The sequence below is a fragment of the Periplaneta americana genome, chromosome 12 (genome assembly GCF_040183065.1).
Source record: "Periplaneta americana isolate PAMFEO1 chromosome 12, P.americana_PAMFEO1_priV1, whole genome shotgun sequence".
NCBI lineage: Eukaryota > Metazoa > Arthropoda > Insecta > Blattodea > Blattidae > Periplaneta > Periplaneta americana.
Window position 1 is genome coordinate 102,338,325 of NC_091128.1, and position 20,185 is coordinate 102,358,509.

The following is a 20,185-nucleotide window of genomic DNA, read 5'->3' on the forward strand; positions in this document are numbered from 1 at the left end:
AAAAACGTCGTCACTATAAGTATTTTACATGGAAGTCCTTCACAATCATCAGGTCGAAACACTTTTGAGAAGTCGTACAGTACATGTACACATGATGTAAAAGAAAAGCCTAACTACTGAAACTTAGCTGCCAGTACAAACTGTAAAGCGTAAAAATCACTATAAAAATGAGTGTAAAACGTGCATTTGAAAATAATTTTTGCCAGGCTGTTGAACATGGCTCTCCATAATCTTACACGTCTCATCAGTTAGCTTGTACACCAAACATGAATAGTCTGTATTCAGCCTTCTTTATAATACTGGATTACTATTGGCAAATAACACCATACACAGATCATAGTAGACAATGATCTAGTCAAAATGTGACTCATAAGTTACCAAACTGAAGTATGCACCCATAACATATTGTGCTGCAGAAAGGTCTTTCTCAGCCTGCAAAAATGTGCTGAGACACTCCAGAAAACTCAGAAATGTGGTTGACTGTATATAACAATTGTGTAAGTGGTAGGTGTCATTTCAATAAATTATATGCTTTTCACTGAAATACTAAAAAGGATAAAATAATTATGTCCAAATGGAGATTATCTCAAGCTTCTATTTCTGTGAGTACCAGTATATGACAATAAATTATATATATTTTCAATGCTTTTTTTCTGGAGAAAAAGGTGGCGGAACTCTGTGTAGAATATATTATAAAGGCTGGAGATTATTACTATCTAGTGCACGAGAATTTTGTCATTTTTAACCTCCTTTCGCCCAAGTTTAAAACTTTCAAAACCCAAGCGAAAGTCAAAGAAAAATTAATTATTAACACATTTCTCGAGTTCATGATGAAAAATACAACAAAAAGGTGCCGGAACGCCATTCCGGCGCATTTCGCAAAAAAAAAAATAAATAAAGTTCACGTTAACACTTTGTTTGTTAAAAACATAAAATTACTTAGTCACACGTTAAAAAGTGTTAGAATTTTAAAAAAGGTATATACTTTCGACAGATGCCCCATTTCGACGTGATGTTACGTCTTATCAGTGTCTCCTGAACTACTGGTCAGTAGTATATACCTTTTTTAAAATTCTAACACTTTTTAACGTGTGACTAAGTAATTTTATGTTTAAAAAAAAAACACTGTTCACTTTCATCAGAAGGCGATTGAAGGTTGAAGTAATTGCGTCAAGATGTAAATGAGAATTACCCCAATTTTCCGTGTTTAAATGAGTGTCAGTTTTATGTTATTAAAAGATTGTTTAAAATCTTAAATAAGACTATTTGATATTATAAAAGTTTAATTGCTTCTATAAAAACCTAAAATCCTTATTTTTAATGATGACAATGACAATGATGACGATTTTCTAAAGTACAAACCTTGATTTCCTTCATTTGTGCAGATAGACGTGCTCTGCTTTCTTGCAATTTAACCACATTCATACGTTCTATAGTAAGCATTTCCTCCAGTTGCATAAGACGCCTGTTGAGCATGTGCGTCTCTTGCACTGCAAGACCACTATTGGACTGAACCACTGACAGCAGTTCCTCCGCCCTCTATATTGTCGAACATAATGTCACATTATTAGGATTATATAGCCTATAATAGTAAAAAAATAATAATTGAAACAATAATTATCAAGCACTGCGTGGGATTTTGAGGGCTGAATGAGGAATGTGTCATTGTACTTAGGCTTACTTTGGCTCATTGTGCATCTCATTCTGTATATGAGATGACTGTCCAAGCCCGACAGGTGGCATTCGTAAAATAAAATCCAATGCTGACAGGTGAGCCATCCTGTCTGAGCCCTGATAGAGCCAGGCCCTATCTGCAGATGAGTAACCTGATACGCCCCAGGGCCCACAGTCCAGCCCCAAGTCCTTCCTATATCAGCATCAGAAATCCGTACTTCTCCTAAGAATTCACCTCAACCTATTTTTTTAACTATTGCAGATGGCAGATGAAATGAGGGGAAGATAGAGTGTGTTGGTGAAATGATAGAGGAGTACCGTACCCAGAGACAAACCCACTGCAACATCTCTTTGTCCACCATAAATTCCATCACGATCTGGCCAAAAAACAAACCTAGGCCAGCAGAATAGGAGACCAACACACTGGCGCATTGGATACTAAAATAGTAATACTATACATGATTTATTATGAGAGATAGTCTCATTTATTACCTAATATATTCTACATTTCAATCTTGTAAACATTTTCCCTCAATAGAAATTGATCTTCAAGAGATAAATAACCGAAATAGCTGTTATTTCCTATTACTTTCTTATAATGTATGAAAAGAACAAGTTTTGGTAATCTGGATTATTACAGCTGTTGCTAAATTAAAAGAAAGACATGGACCTAAAAAAATATTCCTCCGTGTGAAAAACAAAATATAAACTACTTAAACAATTTCTTTTGTAATTTTTCTGAAATTTCTGCTCCCAGCTGGGTTTAGCCTTCGTTCTTGATATTTCCTTCATTCATTTATTTACTGGTATTCTATAAGAAAGGGTGAGTTGAAAGAAAAAAACAAACAAACAAACAAACAAAGGAAGAAAAAATAATATAAAGAAAGAATTAACAAGATGGAAGCTGAGATTTTGAATTTATTTGTAGCTTTAAAAATTAATGGGCCTTTCTTATATTGAAAAGGAAATAATTGATTTTTATTTAAAAATACATTCTATTCATTATCATGTACTTCAGCGGCTTAGCTAATGATTCGCTCCATCTCACTTTCGGAGAGGAATTGAAGGGTACTGTTAGAGAGACATTTTGTCCCTTACACTTATTTAAGTATTACACAAACGAGTGAAAAATGCATCGGATTCAGCAGATTTAGCCCACGAAAAATAATGGACTGGACACATGGACGTTATTGAGCAACGTAATCAAGGGCATCCATTTTAAAACACATTCTACTGGCTTTTACTTCCGAATATTTTACTCTTAACCTCTCAAAAGTTCTCAGCCACACGGACATTGCGTGCTGCTGCATTTAATCTTTCTGCAGTTCACATAATTATGAAAGGGATTATAAAAAATAAGAATTACTAAAGGAGATTCTTGTACGATTAAAGTATTTCGGTTCAAAAGTTTAGTTCAATATTTGTAGGCTTTTATTGCTCAGAGTGGATAAAAAATTGCCATGATAATATAATAATTAAATCATTCTGAATTCAGTGATATGCTAAACTCAATTTACGCTTCGATTGTTCTCCTTTCTACACATAATACCGTTTTCATTTCATTGTGATCATATCAGTTTCAGTTCCGGAAACAAATTTCCTAGAACTGCGCTCCACACTTTGCGAATCCAGACTGTTTACATCACTTACTTTTTAGGCAACTTGTACGTCCTCTACAACAGGTATAAAAGCAGCGGATTATTATCGATATATTCCCTCACATCAAGACTACTTACATAAGTACAATTTACAGGAGTATTGCGACAGTACGTCATTTTGGGGACATGTCATAACTAAAACACCAATAATGCTTTAAACAATGCATGAGTTAACAAATGATAAAAAGCTGAAATAGAAAAACCTATAGACAAAATACTGCTTGAAACGTAATATCATCTATTGGATCCATAATTTCATTTGTTCGGGAGTATGCTGAGCAATATCCAGAAAGACGGCACCCTACTCGCGAGATGTTCTGAAGACTGGATAACGGGATGAAAATAATAGTTCAATCTGCTGATGCTGGTCAAGTGCCCTCTCGATGCAACCATCACAACTCGAGGAGAGAATCCTACAAGTCATTGAAGAGGATCCCACTCTAAGTTCGCGTGCTATTGTGCGACGTTTTTTTCGGAGTGCATCATAACCTGTTACTGGACATCCTTCATGATAATGAACTGTATTCTTTTTGGTACAGTCCCATGCACCACATCTATCCAGCAGATTGCCCTAGATGTTTGGGCAGGTTTGCCATAAACTTTGGAACTAAAACCGGGACATATAATTAAAACACCCGCTCATTGTGCAAAAATTGATTTTTATCGGAATTAAAATAATTTTGCAAAGAAATTATCAGAATATTACTTGCTTCTTTTTTCATAATCATACCAGTCATATTTCTCAGATTTGCTTACAGCCTGTATGATGTATGGATGGATATATTTGTACATACATGTAAAATTCACAACATACCATGTTCAAATTGTAGTGGCACTGCAATATGCTTTCTATAGTGTCTATGCTTAACCGATTTCTTTCATCAGTCCATTGTGCTGCCATCAGAGAAAATTTGCGTTCAAGATTTTCATTGTGAGCAGGCACAGCGCAAATACACTGACACATTTCTAATAATTCTGAATACTGTTCTGTATGGTTTACAGTCTCAAAAAATTTAAGCCACTTCTCTTGAACTTTTCTGATTTCCCATTCATGAACATCCAAGTTTGTACTCACAAAGTTTTTCAAGCAAACAAACTGATCAAACACTCCAGGTTCTGAAAAATGCACTTTTTTTGTTTTTAGATAAGTCTCTTCTATATCACTATATCACTTCTATACCACTATTTAAATTTTCAACAAATCACGCAATAGATATACTGTAGTAACCTTAAAATACAAAGAAACTGTAAACCAACTCAAAATTGGGACATCTGACCATCCCGAACAAATCTGTCAGGAAACTGGGACAGTGGACACAAAAATGATGACAATCCCGGAAAACAGGGACATATGGCAACCCTGTGTTTGGTTTTCTGTCGATGGTTAACGACGACACTGCAGAGTGAACCGCAGTTCCTAGATCATGTTATGTGGATCGACGAAGCTCTTTCACTCGTAATGGTGTGTCCAATGTGTGTGTGTGTGTGTGTGTGTGTGTGTGTATCTAATGCCTACTCACTTCACTTGCGTGATTCGGGTTCCGCATACTACGGATAGATGGCAGGACTGTGACCCATTTTTAAGTTGCACACCACTTCGGCAGGCCATGTTATGCATGACGTGTATCTGTGAAGAGTTATGTCGTGTACTAGGGTGAGTGTATGTGCAAGTGTTCGTGTAAATGTAGTGTAGGGAATGAATAAGAATGATGATGAAGGTGAGGAAGGGAGAAGGGGAAACCTGGTGCCAGCACATAGCCTACTCCTGTCGAATAGCACCAAAGGGGCCACCAGGCTTAATGTCCCCATCCAATGGACGAATCACTACCAACAGTGACATATGCCTTCTCTTCATATGCACTGCGGAGAGATTTGGGATTTAACCCAGATATATTGGTGCACAATTTAGTGATTCGAAGTTGTGCACAGCCATCTCTCCTAGTCCTGTGGTAGAAATTTTACATGAAAATTTCTGGTCCCGCCGGGAAAAAAACCGGACTGGATAGTATGGAGGCAGACGCGCTACCACAGAGCTAACTCGGTGGACAATGTAAAATATAATAAAAATACTATCATGGTAACCATTAACACAACAGTGTCATTTTAAGGTTTTATATTCTGGCAATGCACCTTCGACGTTTAATCAGAAGACATACAAGCAAACAACATCTATAAAATAAATTACCTCCTAGCAGATCATACAGTGACTCTCATCACTGTCTTTGATGCCCCTCTGGTACCTCAGTGCTAGAGTGCGAGTTAACAATTCCATGAACTCATGTTCAATTTTCAGCATTGACTGGAGTGATAATTCTAATGAACTGATCGCAGATTGTTTTTCAGGGGTTATCTCGTTTCCCAAACTTTAGGTACCGGTATCTATTCTACCATCAATTATTAATTTTGATACCGGTAACGACAATAATAATAATTATAGTCTTCAGGTTCCACAAAGCATTGGAAGTACCTCTGTGATACTGTGTCTACAGATTCATTGTTACATAAGTGACAATGTTTACATATGGTATATATTTTGAAATAATATTTTATTTCAATGAAGTCTTATACTCAAGTAAAATGATATATTTTAGAGAATTTCAAAGTTCTCACCTGTCTCCTTTGCTTTTCTATTTCCAGGACGTCTTCTACTTTAGCTTCTTTATCTTTGTTCTCTTCCCACCACTTGAACACTCGTGCTGCTGATGATTTGATGTCTCCTACCAGCATCTCCAGCACAGATAGCACACTCTGTAACAGTGACTTACCTATAGATGGGGAAACTAAAGTCAATAATATGATATTATGAACATTGAATTCATAGATAAAACTCTTTTATCATCTTATTGTTAATATGCGACTGTTTACCCATAACCTTTAATCTAGTTTATAATGTACTGGTAGTATGTCAAAGCAGTGTTTCATAAACTGCGATTGTAGATCAACGGAGGTTCATAGTAGTTTTCCAACTCATTCACTACCAAGGGTATTCAAAGTCGACAAGTCTTCGTCGTGGTTGTTGTTGTTGATTATTGTCGTTGTTATTATTATTATTATTATTATTATTATTATTATTATTATTATTATTATATTACTGTTGTTTTTGTTATTCAAAATCATAATAAACATGAGGGTATAGATACTATCGTTAAGGCGTTAGGTATAGCTTACAGCAGTAAAATTTTTGGAGATATTCAACATTTTTTCCTCCATTACTGTATCTTGTACAGTAATGAAAATTGGTATATGTAAAACACTGTCCTTCTGCTATATGAAAAAAAAATATTTTTACGATTTAAAAAAAATTATATATATATATATATATATATATTTTTTTTTTCAAAATTCAAAATGGTCGCAGTTTACTGTGCAGTGGTGAAGCGTTTCCCTCATAACTCATAGACTTGTTAACTTTTTCATGTTCTCTCTCTTTTATTTTATTGCTGAAACTCATGTTTACAATATCATGCTCTTTCAGCTACATTCCTTAATAAATAATATTTTTTTATTTTGTGTTAGAAGAAAATACTGATATTTGACCATTTTTAAAAATGAATTTATTTTTTTTATCAGACAAGTATAAATATTTTTTTTTAATTGTAACAATATTTTTATCGTATAGCAGAAGGACATTGTTTTATACATACCAATTTTCATTATTGTACAAGATACAGTAATGGAGGGAAAAAATGTTGAATATTTCCAAAATTTTACTCCCCTTAAATTCAAAGTCGAAGGATTGAAAGGATGGGGCACTTCATAGAAATGAAAAATAATAATATACCAAAAATTGTTTTTAATTTTAGATCATAGGAGAAATGAAAAAATGGAAAATAAAATAAATGCTAAACTGAAAAGGCTATGTGAATCAGAATATGGAAATGAAGGAGAAGGGAGGACAAGAACTGTGTAAAATGAAAAAAAAGCATAAAATTAAGAAAAACTGGAAAAGAAGAGAAAAGCGAAGCAAAGAAAAGAGAAGAAAAACAGAGTGTAGAAGAAAAAGAGAAATGAGAAGTAGAGGATGATGAAAAACAATAGGAGGAAAAAAAATAAGTAGAGGAAGGAAATGAAGAAAAAGAAGAGTATCAGTATATCAGACATTAACGAAGGCAACATTCAACAATTACCAGTAACTTCAGTATTAACGAGAATAAGGAATGTATAATTTATTTTAATAAAACCTTCACATTACAATTTTAAATATTCTGACAGTCATGTTATTTATAACAATATACACATGTAGGACTGTCGTTAATTGATTGCTTGTGATGACAATATGAAAAAATAATGTATGCTGATATATGAAGTTCCTTTGTACCAAATATTATATGAAATGTGAGAGGGATGGGAAAGCATAATTTTATAACCATTTTCAACTAATTTTCAATGGCAGTGGCAGTAACAGTTTTAAACAATTATTTTGAGTGGTCCCAGTTCAAACCTAAACAGTCGTTAAGTTACACATTCAATTACTTATACAATAATAAACAACGCAGTATTTTCAATAAAGGCAAAGAATTCATTGGACTGAGAGTGGTTTCTGTTTTCGTTTACTGATTTCAAGGAAATAATTATTTTTTACAAAGAAAGACAAAGAAATTGATTTCAAACTTTTCGTAGGCTCTTCCTCTAGTACCACCACTGCTTATTTTATTCTTTATATCTAATTGGATAGTATAATGTATTAACGTGTACTCCTGATTATCTGGACTTAATAACCAGGAGAATGGGTACAGATAATCTATAAGCTTAGATAATTCAAAACTCCTGGGTTTACTGTACATACTGTATTTGCTAGGAACATGTTTCTAATTAGAACCAGATTCAGTTTGTAGTCCCCAGAACATTTCAACAACACATAATTATCACTCTTTCCTTTGAAGACGTGCATATAGTATGTATGACTGTAAGTTTATTTTTTTATAAATTAGTTATTGAGCCAAACTCTTACACAGTTACACCACAAAACAGATCCCTGCATGGATAATCGGGAGTATACTGTAATTTGAGAACATTACTTCAGTATTAAGTGTCTATAGTCACTATTTTTATATATTTCTAATATATACACAAGTTACACAGACTTCATATTTGTTCTTGGCTGACTATGAACTTTTCCAGTGAGTTTTACTGTAGACACTCGTGTGATGTACTCCTTAGTTTTCAAATTCTTGCTGGGTGGTGCGTCATCTTCTGCCACCCACTTGTCTGGGTTCTTGAGGTCTGCTGGCTCATCGCTGTATGGTGTTGGAGGTGGAATGGTCATAAGACCCACGTGCTCTTCAGGAGAAGGTGATTGCTTGGATTCGTTCGGTTCACCGCCTGATGAATAATAATCAAATGACGAATCTGAATATGGAAAATCTGGAACCACTACACGAAGAGGAGAAGGTCTGGAATTAGCTGGTTTTGGTGAAGTCGTTTCTGAAATTACGAGTCGTAGACGTCTTGGAGTGCTGTTTTCTTGATGAGGATTGTACGAGTAAAATGGTGATGGATTTTCTGGTCTATTTCCTTGAAAATTCTGATAATTATTATGAGAACTATGGGGAAAAGAAGAAACGGAAGGTTGGGTTTCAGGTTGTTTGAAGGAGTTATAATATGTTTCAGGATTATAATTTATAATTTCTTTTTGAAGACGGTTGTATGCCTCATCTGGTGAGGTGCTGGATGCTCTTGAAGATTTATTTTCTTCTGGAGACTGTCCCCCGTAATTTTGATGGAAGGAACTATAAAATGTATCAGGGTAATAGCTACTTTCTTTGGTTTGTTTATCAACATTAGAATAGCTATCAGAAGGCTTTGAGTTCAATACTGAAGAGGAATCTTCTGCTGTAACATTTCTTTCAGGATGTGTTTCGGAATTTTGGAAGAAAGGATTGTGATATAAGTCAAAATGTTGTTGAATATTTTGATTCTGATGTTGATTATATACGTTTTGATATTCAGTAGAAGATACTTTAGATTTTTCATTCAATTTAGAATTATCTTCAGGATTTTGGAAGAAAGTGTTGTAATAAGGTCTAGGTTGTTCATATTCCTCATGGTAGTCTTGAGGAGTAGAGTTGGTAGATGGTGTTATATTCAACACAAATTTTCCTTGTTGAACAGGTGTCTTAGGTTGCTGTTCACCACTGTAAGGATAATCAGGATTCTGGTAGGCGTTTTCAGGATAGTGTGAATAATGAGACGCATTGAAGTCTGTTTGCGTTAAAGAGGAAAATGGCGATGCAGGATATTGATAGACATTTTGGTGATTTTGATTGGGAGATGTCTTGTTACTATTTACCGAACTATCATGATATAATGGATTGTAATGTCTCTCCAAGTGTCGATCTTGTATTTCATCATAATTATCATGAGATGGATTTTGCGGAATATTGGAAGTCTGAGATTTAGACAAAATCTCAAGGCTTTTTGTTCTGTCATTTTTATCACTCTTTGATTTCCTTGAGGTATCATCATTAGGCACCAGCCTCTGTGGATAAACAATTCCAACAAATGATGGCTCAGGAGGCAAGGAATTGTCACTTCTTTCATGATCTTTCTTGGATTGATTCGGGACCACTACTGCAACATATGACACAAGAGACTGTGGAGTTGTCTGCTTAACTTTTTCAGCAACTTTTTGACTACTCTGAGATTTTTGTTTTTGAGGCAAACCTTTCTTACTGAGATCTAGTAGGTAGTCAGATATGGATGTATAATTGTACAGATTCACCAACAGTGAAGGAGAGTTTCCAGATGTCTTTGATGAGCCACTTGTCAGTTGTGGAGGGTGTATTGCAACTGAACTGTCTGTGCTCTCGAAAGCATGGTCAAATGGTGGTGGCCAAATTGGATTTTGTTTAGTTCCTTCCACTTCGTGAATCAATTCTGCTAATTTGGGTTTAGCTGTCGAGTGAACAGGCATGGGAGAACTATCTGTGACATCCTGTCTCTGTATTGGTAGTTTAGAGGGTTCTGGGCTCTCGACAACTGTTAATTCTTCAGGACTTTCAGTGGGATCTTGAGGATCTTCTCTATATTTTTCTTTCATTTCCGTTTTTGGTTCTGAAGATTCTTTATGGTTAAATGATCCTGGAGATGTCTCAGATAATCTATCAGATGTGACATGCCATTCGTGTAATGGTTCGAATCCATGGTCACTGAAGTACTGTGGTCTATTGAAATAATGTCCAGGCTGAACTGATTTCAACTTCTTACTTTCTTGATCTGAAGATCCGCCATATGAAAAATCGGGTATCTTGTGTAAATCCTTTTGTTCAGTTGTACTACCAGTATTAAGTACACTGAAGCTGTATGGATTACTGTCTGAAAATGTGTAGCGGCCATTCCAAAAGTCGTCATTCCACGCATGCAACGAAGGTGCAGGAATCTGGTTATGGTAAGCATTCTCTTGATGATTTTCCGTGTTTTCTTGCTGCTTGGATTGTTCGCTGTTTGTCCGATCTTCATTGTTGCTCGTCTCACCTTCTTGCTTCCGCTCTTCTGTATTCTCTTCAGAAATTTTTTCCTTCAACTTCTCCTCGTCTTCTTTTTTAACATCTTTGTTTTCAATGTTGTCTTTCTCAGAGCTTTGTGTCGATGATTCCTTTTCTTCTTTTAAGTCTTTATCATCACATAAATCTTCTTTGTTATTGTGATCATCTTTGAAAGTTTTCTGTGGCATGTCATCACTGTGATCACCATCTTGCTTTTCGTCCTTCACTTCATGGTCGTCATCATTATCAAAATCAAAGCCTTTTATTTTGTCATACTCGCTCTTGACTCGTTCGTTGTCCCATTTGTGGTCACTTCCGTGATAATCATCAATTATACTCACATCTTTACTCTTAAATTTACTGTCACTAATATCTTTGTTATCACTTTTGTTGCCCTTTCCCCCTCTAAATTGTCCTCTGATGTAATGACCGATCTTCTCTAGGTAATCATCCACTTTATCATTTCTATTATTACCTCTGTATGATTCGACACGTTTATCAGCCCTCTCGTCATTCTTAGCACCAGTAGGTTCAAAATCAATTTTCCCACTATTATAGCCATCTCTATAATAAGGCTCACGCCTATTATCACCATGACCATGATCACCACCATCTGGTTTATCGTTTTCAAAACGCGTGTAGTCGCTTTTATAACGTTCACTGTCACGATTTTTGTCACGCCCACGTTTTTCACTACCAAAATCAAAATTTCCATATCGGAAATTGCTGTTCTTTTCATGTTTTGGTTTTTCGGTAGTTGTTGACTTACGTTTCACATTTACAATATCTGATAAGGATAAAAATACTATCTGCGACGGGGGTAATGGTGTTGTTGAGGGGTAAGTAGGAGGAGGAGGTGGCGGAGGAGGAGTTGTCGTCGTTATTGGAGGTGGAGAAGAGACCAGTTCGTTGTTTCGTTGTAGACTATATCCCAGCATCTGTGCTAATCCATGTAGAATAAAATCCAAAGTTCTCTTATCTCTAAATTTACTTTGTGAACTGTCATCACTGCCAGCTGTTGAGGCAGATACAATCACGATCACTATGGCAACGAGGCACAACACTGGGCGTGGTTCCCCACACATCATAATATTATTCTCACATTGGCCAGTTCCGCAGCAAATCCGCACTACCACACATTTTAAACACACACACCGAACAAACAGTTGAAGGTATGCATTTCACACAGTAGTTGTCACACTTGAACTGCTGAGAAGGAAGCTGAAACGTTACGGTTTTTCCGTAGAAACAGACTAAAGCTTGGCGCATGTAATCTAGCTTCTTATATAGTTTCGCTTAGTTTCCACTCAGTAATTTTCTGGCCGCACCGTTCCGCTCCACTGTCTCGCAAAAAGACTCAATAAAAACAATGCGAATCCGTCGGTTTGCAAGCGCCAGCACTCTCTTTCATTAGTTTAGCAACACAGACTAACAACCATGTCCTCTGTGCACTAAAATAATGGATACATCACAACGAAACTACGACTTGGATTACAGACGACTGTCGCTTAACTCACTTAACTAAGAATATATTATTTTGATAACAAAATCTTACCCATCTAATCACTCACACATTCATTAGTCCATCCACCCATACTGAATATCCTCATACTCATCCAACCAATTATCCGACCACCCACCATCTAATCAATCATTCGCACATACATACATACATACATACATACATACATACATACATACATACATACATGCAGTACATACCCACCCACCCACCCATTCATTCATTCATTCATTCATTCATTCATTCATTCATTCATTCATTCATTCATTCACTCAACCTCCCGTCCATCTACAACCTCACCTACTTCCTTATCAATTACCACACCTCCCTACTTTCACAATTGACTGTCTACTAACCTATCCACCAAGAAATTTCATACCCACTACTTGAATATATGCCTCTGATTGAGGTTCTGGCTGATATGTACATATATCATCAGGCAATACATCTCACTTGACGATAGGTATCAGAGGAAGAACAATTGTTTGTATGCATCTGAAGTCTGATTAGTGTAATATGTAGCTAATCGGCGATGTATGCATTAGAGGGGAAAAGGAACTGGCCACCCTACCCCATTATCTCCTGGCCTAGTTGCCTCAAAAGTGGTGTCTTGTTAGTATCACTTGTAAACTTCAGACTTGTCTTCGGACAGTTAACTAAACAACAACTCGAATATACCAAAGCGTACATTTAGCCGCCTTGGTAGCTCAGTTGACAGAGTACTGGCTTACGATGACTGCGGACCCGGGCTCGAATCCCGATTATGGACAAAGTCAAGGTTCCCGAGTGGTTTTCTCGGGGTTCTCCCGTTCCCCTCCATTCCACCGCTACTCCCCACTGCAATATTTATGATCATCATTTCAATAGCCTTCCCTCAAAACAGTGCGGCGTGACTGGTGTACACAATAAAGGTCTGTACGGGCCGAAATTCTTAGCCTTGGCCAGTTCCGGCCCGAGCTGAACCAGACTCGAACCCGATCCGAAACTCGAGATTAGTTTATAATTATCAACCCGAGCCCGACCCGAAGACTAGCAGATAAAGGAGAGGCCAAAGGCCATAGAGTCAGGAACAGCTGGAGACGGAGATCACTCCAGTAGGAGCATGAGAAAGAGTAATCTCCCAGGTAAAACAAGTAAACAAAGATCTGTGTCTAAGACGGAATAGAGACGAAACAAATGCAGTCACGAAATATGAAGTCGAACTAAACAATAACTTACGATACCGATAGTCTACTTTTCTGGATAGGTGCAGGTGCACATCTAATCGTGCATGCATTCAAATCTTGGTATTATTTTGGAAAATCAATATATAATTCGCGGGAAAAAAAAAAAAAAAGATTTCGTTTCTTTAAGAATCGAACCCGACAAGCATAAGTGAATTTCAACCCGAGCCTAGGCCCGTGGACTTGACCCGAGCCCGTGCAGACCTCTAGTACAGATGGCTTCATTTGGAGGGGACATAATAAGGTTTCGGGGAGTTTGAAGGGACTCCTAGCAAGTCTTCATTGGACAATAAGACGCGAAGGCTAAATCGATGATGGCACCGCACAGCGTAGTAATGATATCTACAAGATCGCTACTGTTCGAAATTAAATCATTCCAACTATAGGAGCGATAAGCACAATGAACCCAGTAGAAGCTCCAATGCCAGCTTTCGAGCGCCAAAATAAAAAAAGTGTAGGCCTACATTTGAGCTAACTTTCATTCTGGAATTAGATGAGTACAAGATATAACTACCATTATGTGGAGTAAGCACAATGTCGGATCCCTATCCATGCCTGTCCATCGCTGTGGAGTAACGGTTAGCGCGTCTGACCGTGAAACTAGAGGGCCCGGGTTCAAATCCTGGTTGGGACAAGTTACCTGGTTGGATTTTTTTTCCGGGGTTTTCCATCACACCTCGGACTCATTTCGTCATCATTAATACATATATTATATCCCGGGTTATGCTCACGGTGCAGCGTGCTGTAGGCCTTGTACAACTTGCGGCCGTTCGGCTACCTAATCATTCACAGAAAAGGAATGGTAAGCACAATAAGCCTCAGGTTGCAGTGCAAGCCTTCGGGTCCCTCTTCCGTACAAGAGAGAGTGAGAAAAAAAGTATCCATGCCTGCCAGGATTCAAACCCACGTCTATGGGTTCCACGCAGCGAGTTCAGTTCTATGGTTGCATACATCACCGACAGCATGCCTATATTCCACCAAAATATTTTCGTAACTATTTAACCATTCTAGTCCTAAGATAACAGTATTCTCGAAGTCTCTGTAAGTGAAGAATTACAATTACGTGGTGTTATGGCATAAGCTGATATGTACATTTTCCTTACTTTAAGGAGAGCAGTTTTAACGTTGATTCTTTCAGGAAAAATCAGGGACACAATAGAAGGAATATATATTTTTATTAGTATCAGTGTTAGCTACTAATGGGAGTAGACATATCATGATTTGCAATAACGTTAAAAACATTTGTAACATATTTTGTGCGAGATCGTGCGTATTTGCTTGGTTTCCGCACAAAACCAACCCGCGGTAAGTCTAAAATTCCACATTCAGTATTCCCAACCGAACACACATAACAATTTCCCTCTTCTTACCGCTTAAGTGACATATTCATTTACTGCTTTAGGCTTTTAACTTATTATTTTTAGAGGCGTTCAATATAGTAATAATTATAAATTGGAAACTTACCACTGCAATTTCATTTATTGTTTTTAAATATTTGCAAAAATTAAGTAAACTCTACAACTCCACTAAAGTTACTGCATTTCGTGATGCATGTAACATTAAGGAAGCCGTTTGTTTTAAGTTCGCATTTATAGACTGGGGGAAAAAAAAGACAGACGTATATCACGGCCTGCTGGAGTATAGTAAACACAGAAAACATTTTAAAGCAACAATGTTGAAGATAGATATTTTTGTTTTCCAAAATTGCCGTCATTGAACAGAAACCAAGATGGAGATTTCATTTCAACTAATTAGAAATTTCTCTTTCAGGTATGTAATAAACGATCTTCGCACAAAATAATGTACGATACACGAGCGGTATGTTTTCTTTCAATTCTCGGAAATTAAAAAAAGCTCAACTACGTTTCTCTTTTTCAAACTTTTCCTCGAACATGAAAACTTCAACATACCGCTCTTGTAACGCATATTACTATAGACAACAGAATATTTTTGCTGAAATTGTACATCAGCTTCTGCCATAATACCACAGTATCACAACCCCATCGTCTGCCTGGTCAGCCTCTGTAATTTACAAGCAATATTAGATAAAATTTATCATTATCAATGACATTAATAATATTTATCCTTCCAATTTATCAATAAAGTAAAGAAAACAGAGAAAAAAGAAATTGTGAAATGTATTCCAGAAATAAAACGAAATGTTACATTCTAAAAACCCAATTTCCCAGTGACAGGCTAAATAAACACTGAAACTTACCATATGAACTCTGATTGGCGAAATATGTTACAGATCAGTGATGTATGCAATGGAATGGGAAAGGAATTGGCCACTCTACCCCATTATTTCCTGGTTTAGTTGCCTCATGAGTGATGCTTTATTGGTGTCGCTTATGAGGTTCCAATCTTTTTTCGGACAGTTGACTAAACAGCAACCATATAAATGTATTCTTACTTGAAGATGTTTGTGGATAAATGGTTTCATCTACTCTCCCATTCCCATTGTGACTTCACGGACTTGACGTTCACTTTCAGAATTTTCTAAGGTGAATGAAATAAACCACAAGAAACTATCAAGAAAGCCAGTCACGGCCCGCTGCATCTGTAGCCTGGGATTAAGAGTAATTAATACAGTAATACTCCATAGAAATGGAGAAAACTCAAGTCACGGTAGTCAGAAATGAATATGCAAATAACGTTGTGAACGACAAACGAAAGAAATCTAGTACGAAAAATGGCATTATTTTAAGTGTTCGTACAAGTGTAAAATGTATTAATTTCGTTCTCTTTCTTCGTCTGCTGTCCGCTTCCATCTGCATTGGACGGATTTTAACAAGCTTACCATTTATGAAATAGATTAACGAGAAACGATACCGAAACTAAATTCTTAAAAAAAAAAAGGCACAAACCACCTTAAGACAAGTGCTGGACGTACAGTCTTAGAAAAAAGTTTTATCACACAGATACTTTTACGTCCCAGAAAGGAGGCAGTGCGCATGATCAGAGGAAGAGCGACCTGGTTCACAAGAGAACGACTAGTTGAGGTAATAAAACTATAAAGTTAGTTTTGTTTCGTTGTATGTCTGATCATGCGCACTGCTTCCTTTCTGGGACTTGTAAAGTATCTGTGCGACAAAACTTTTTTTCTAAGATTGTACACGAAAGGACGAAATAAGCAATTTCCCAATTAGGAATTAATTGAAAAATTATCAAATTATTAGGTCATCTCAAAAATGATCCCTATAACTGTGCTTCGGTCAATGCACACGAACCTAGTAGTTGTCGTTTAGACAAATCCCAAATTAGTGGATGTGGCGATAGACTGTGGCCTTAGAAACAAACACCAATACTTGCTGACAATTCGCTGCTAGGCCTCCTGGCTACTATTTCCAGTTTGGTGGATACAACTTCATTCACTAGAATAGGTGGGTGGTCTTTCTGAGCGACTATGGTTTCGATCTCCATAAATAAAACGTTTATTTAGCTCCTGAGTTTACATTTATGCCTTTTTCTTTCAGAAGAAACGCAGTAGTACTGGAATTGTGATTGTGCTTTCGCACATTTCCAATGAGAAATCGAACTTCATACCACAAACAGATATGCAGTTAAATGCTTTTTGAAATGTGTTTCAAAGCGATACCAACAACAAATTGTAACGGTGATTGTAACGGAAATGGTAGTGAAAATGATGATGATGATGATGATGATGATGGTCGATATGTGGTGGTGATGATAACGGTAACAATGTTACTATCTATCGATTCCATCCAAGTGTAATAATAATAAGCTCATTCTTATTTATGAGTAAAATGACGGCTCTGCGCCTCATTTTATGGTAGCTCAAGGAAAAAAACAGAACATTTTAATATTATCCATTTATATATTTATGTGATTATGAACGCCAATAATTCCAATAATATGAACTAATATAATACCGACTGATCACGGTATGCATAATATATGAGTAATACAAGTGGAGTCTCAACACCAATCAATCTAACAATAATTGGGTTTGTGATAAGTTATCAGAATCGATCGAAAGCTTGGTGATTTCTCCTTCCGCCTCAAGTGGCAGGACAGATAGCTATGCAATTTTATTAAGTATGCCGGAGAATTATGTTCTCTGACTGGCCAAGATCGCGAACTTTCAAATGGGATGATAATAATGACACGAAAATACGAACCTCGACAACGTCTTTGCAATCATAAATTTCTCTTGACCTCGATTGTTTTTAGTAACAAATAAAATGCAACATAAGTGATTGTAGGAAGGTTAAATCGAAAAAAAGTAAAAAATAGTATTTATTCAGTTTAACGACATATAATGGCATCGATATAATACAATACACTTGTAAAAATTGTTTCTGATTTGCTATGTTATCATCGAAAGTAAAGCTGTTTCTGTACACACCATGAAAATTTATGCATGTGTAGGCAGGTAGCGTTGAAACAGATGAGTTGTGGGTAGCACATTTTATTAGGTTAGGTTTCATACTCGTATATACAGGATGATTCAAGACCTCTGCAACAAACTCTAGGGATTGATAGATCTCGCAATGAGGATCATTTTTCGTAAAACAACCCATGTTCTCCGATGCCTCGTTTAGGAGCTAAGCGACATCGAAACAAAGGCAGATTTTAGTGACATTAACAATATGAAATTAATTATTTTTCCAAGTATGTTTTCTGTCAAGTAACAGGTGTTCAAAGTGTCTATCCTGAACCTGATTACATTCATTATACCGTCGTAGCAGTGGTTATCGGCTGTGTCGAATTTGATCAAAAGCAGCTAATACTCGCATAGTCGGTTCCTCTCTGGTGTCAGTTCGAGTGGTGTATTATTTCACATGTCCCAAAAGAAAAAAATTAAGAGTGTGAAGTCGGGTGACCACGCTGGCCACGCAACAGGTCCGGGTCTCCCTATCCATTGCTCCCCGTAGATTTTGTTTAGATGTGTTCGTACAACCAGATTGAAGTGCGTTGGGACGTTATGTTGAATCATATGTCCCATCACATCGTGAAGGGTTCATCATTCATGAGCAGCGAAAGCGTGTTCCGAAAAGCGCTCCATTCAAACGGGGCAGCAAAATGACAGGACACTCGTAATCTGTCCTCAAGGGTACTTGAAGAAATAAATGAATAATTCATTAAAACCTGTATTTTTTATGTCGCGTAGCTCCTACACGAGGCATCAGAGAATATGGGTTGTTTTACGAAAAATGATCCCCATTGCGAGATCTATTGATCCCCGGAGTTTGTTGTAGAGGTCCTGAATCACTCTTTATGTCTAGAGAAGTAACTCACGATATTACTTTTATAAAGCGGTAAGTGAAGCCCAGCGCCTTTCAAGACGTTGTGTGTTTATTTGCGTATGTATATGTACGTACTATGTGTGTATGTATGTATGTATGTATGTATGTATGTATGTATGTATGTATGTATGTATGTGTATGTATGTAATGTCTTACTCTTGCTCTCCTTGCATTCCCCTTGTTATCCTTCTATTCCTATTGTTCTCCTTGTCTTTGCTTTGTCCTCTTTATATGACCCTTGTTCTCCTTGCATTCACCTTGTTCTCCTTGCATTCACCTTGTTCTCCTTGCATTCACCTTGTTCTCCTATGTTTTCCCCTAGTTCTCATGCGCTCCCCTTGTTCTTCTTGTGTGTTCCTTGTTCTCCTTGCTTTCCTCTCGTTCTCTTTAACTTTCCCTCGTTCCCGCTGTAATCGTTTTGTTTTCTTTGTACTCACCTTGTTATCCTTGTATATTCCTAATTCTTCTTGTAATCTCCTTGTTTCATTTTTCGCACCACCCACACGTAGTCCTATGTAAAGATAGGTATTCAGCATGGTACAGCTATGGATCTGTCGACAAGTGACCGCACCCACATGTATTCTTTGTAAAGATATGCGGCATAATAAAGCTATGGACCCGTCGACAGGTGACTGTACCCAGAGATAGTTCTATGTAAAGATATGCACCTGTCGACAGGTGATCGCACCTGCATGTAGTTATATGTAAATATATGCAGCATAGCAAAGCTATGTACCTATCGATTTCTTGTTTTTCTTCTTCTTCTTTTGACATTTAAGTATGTTAATGAACATCTCCAAAACATATATTTTGTACACTGCACGTTATTTGCAAGAATGTGAAACTCATGGATGTAAATATACCTGAAAGTGTGGCTTCATAGTATGGAAATTCGTACCGGCATTCAATATTTTCTGTTTTAATTGATAGACAGATCTTATCGGTGGCGGGCGCTGTCTTTTGTTTATGAAGTTCATAGTCGTATACGTATAGCCTACTGTCTTTCCGACCATCTCAAGGCGAAAATCCTCGATATTACAAAATTCTTTTGCTCTTGCGCCTTTCTTTTCGTTGGCATGTAATACCTGCAATGTTCACACACATTCTTTGTCACTCTCGTATCATATTCCCTGTCGGCCTAATGTTAAAATGCGAGTATTTGCAAACATTCTCAATTTAGCTATATGTGTCGCTTGCTTTGCATAGGCTTCCCTCGATCTATGGGAAATGCTTCTGAGATTTATAGTTGCTTCCTGTTACCTCTATTATCAGTACTTCCGTCACTATTACCAGGGATTATTTTAATATTAGTATTATTAACAGAAGATTCTCTCCACGGACGCTGCATAACAAA

The 20,185-nt window shown here is 36.9% G+C and overlaps 1 protein-coding gene across 1 annotated transcript in view; it reads right to left on the minus strand.

Annotated features, from left to right (window-relative positions):
• The window catches only part of LOC138710734 (cingulin-like protein 1), a 160,297-nt gene that overhangs the window by 17,173 nt on the left and 122,939 nt on the right, over positions 1-20,185 (minus strand). Inside the window, exons 5-6 of the mRNA XM_069841807.1 lie at positions 5,943-6,080; positions 1,363-1,539 (exon numbers count right to left, since the gene is read on the minus strand). Coding sequence (XP_069697908.1) covers positions 1,363-1,539; positions 5,943-6,080 — 315 coding nt within the window. The remainder of the gene's footprint in view (positions 1-1,362; positions 1,540-5,942; positions 6,081-20,185) is intronic.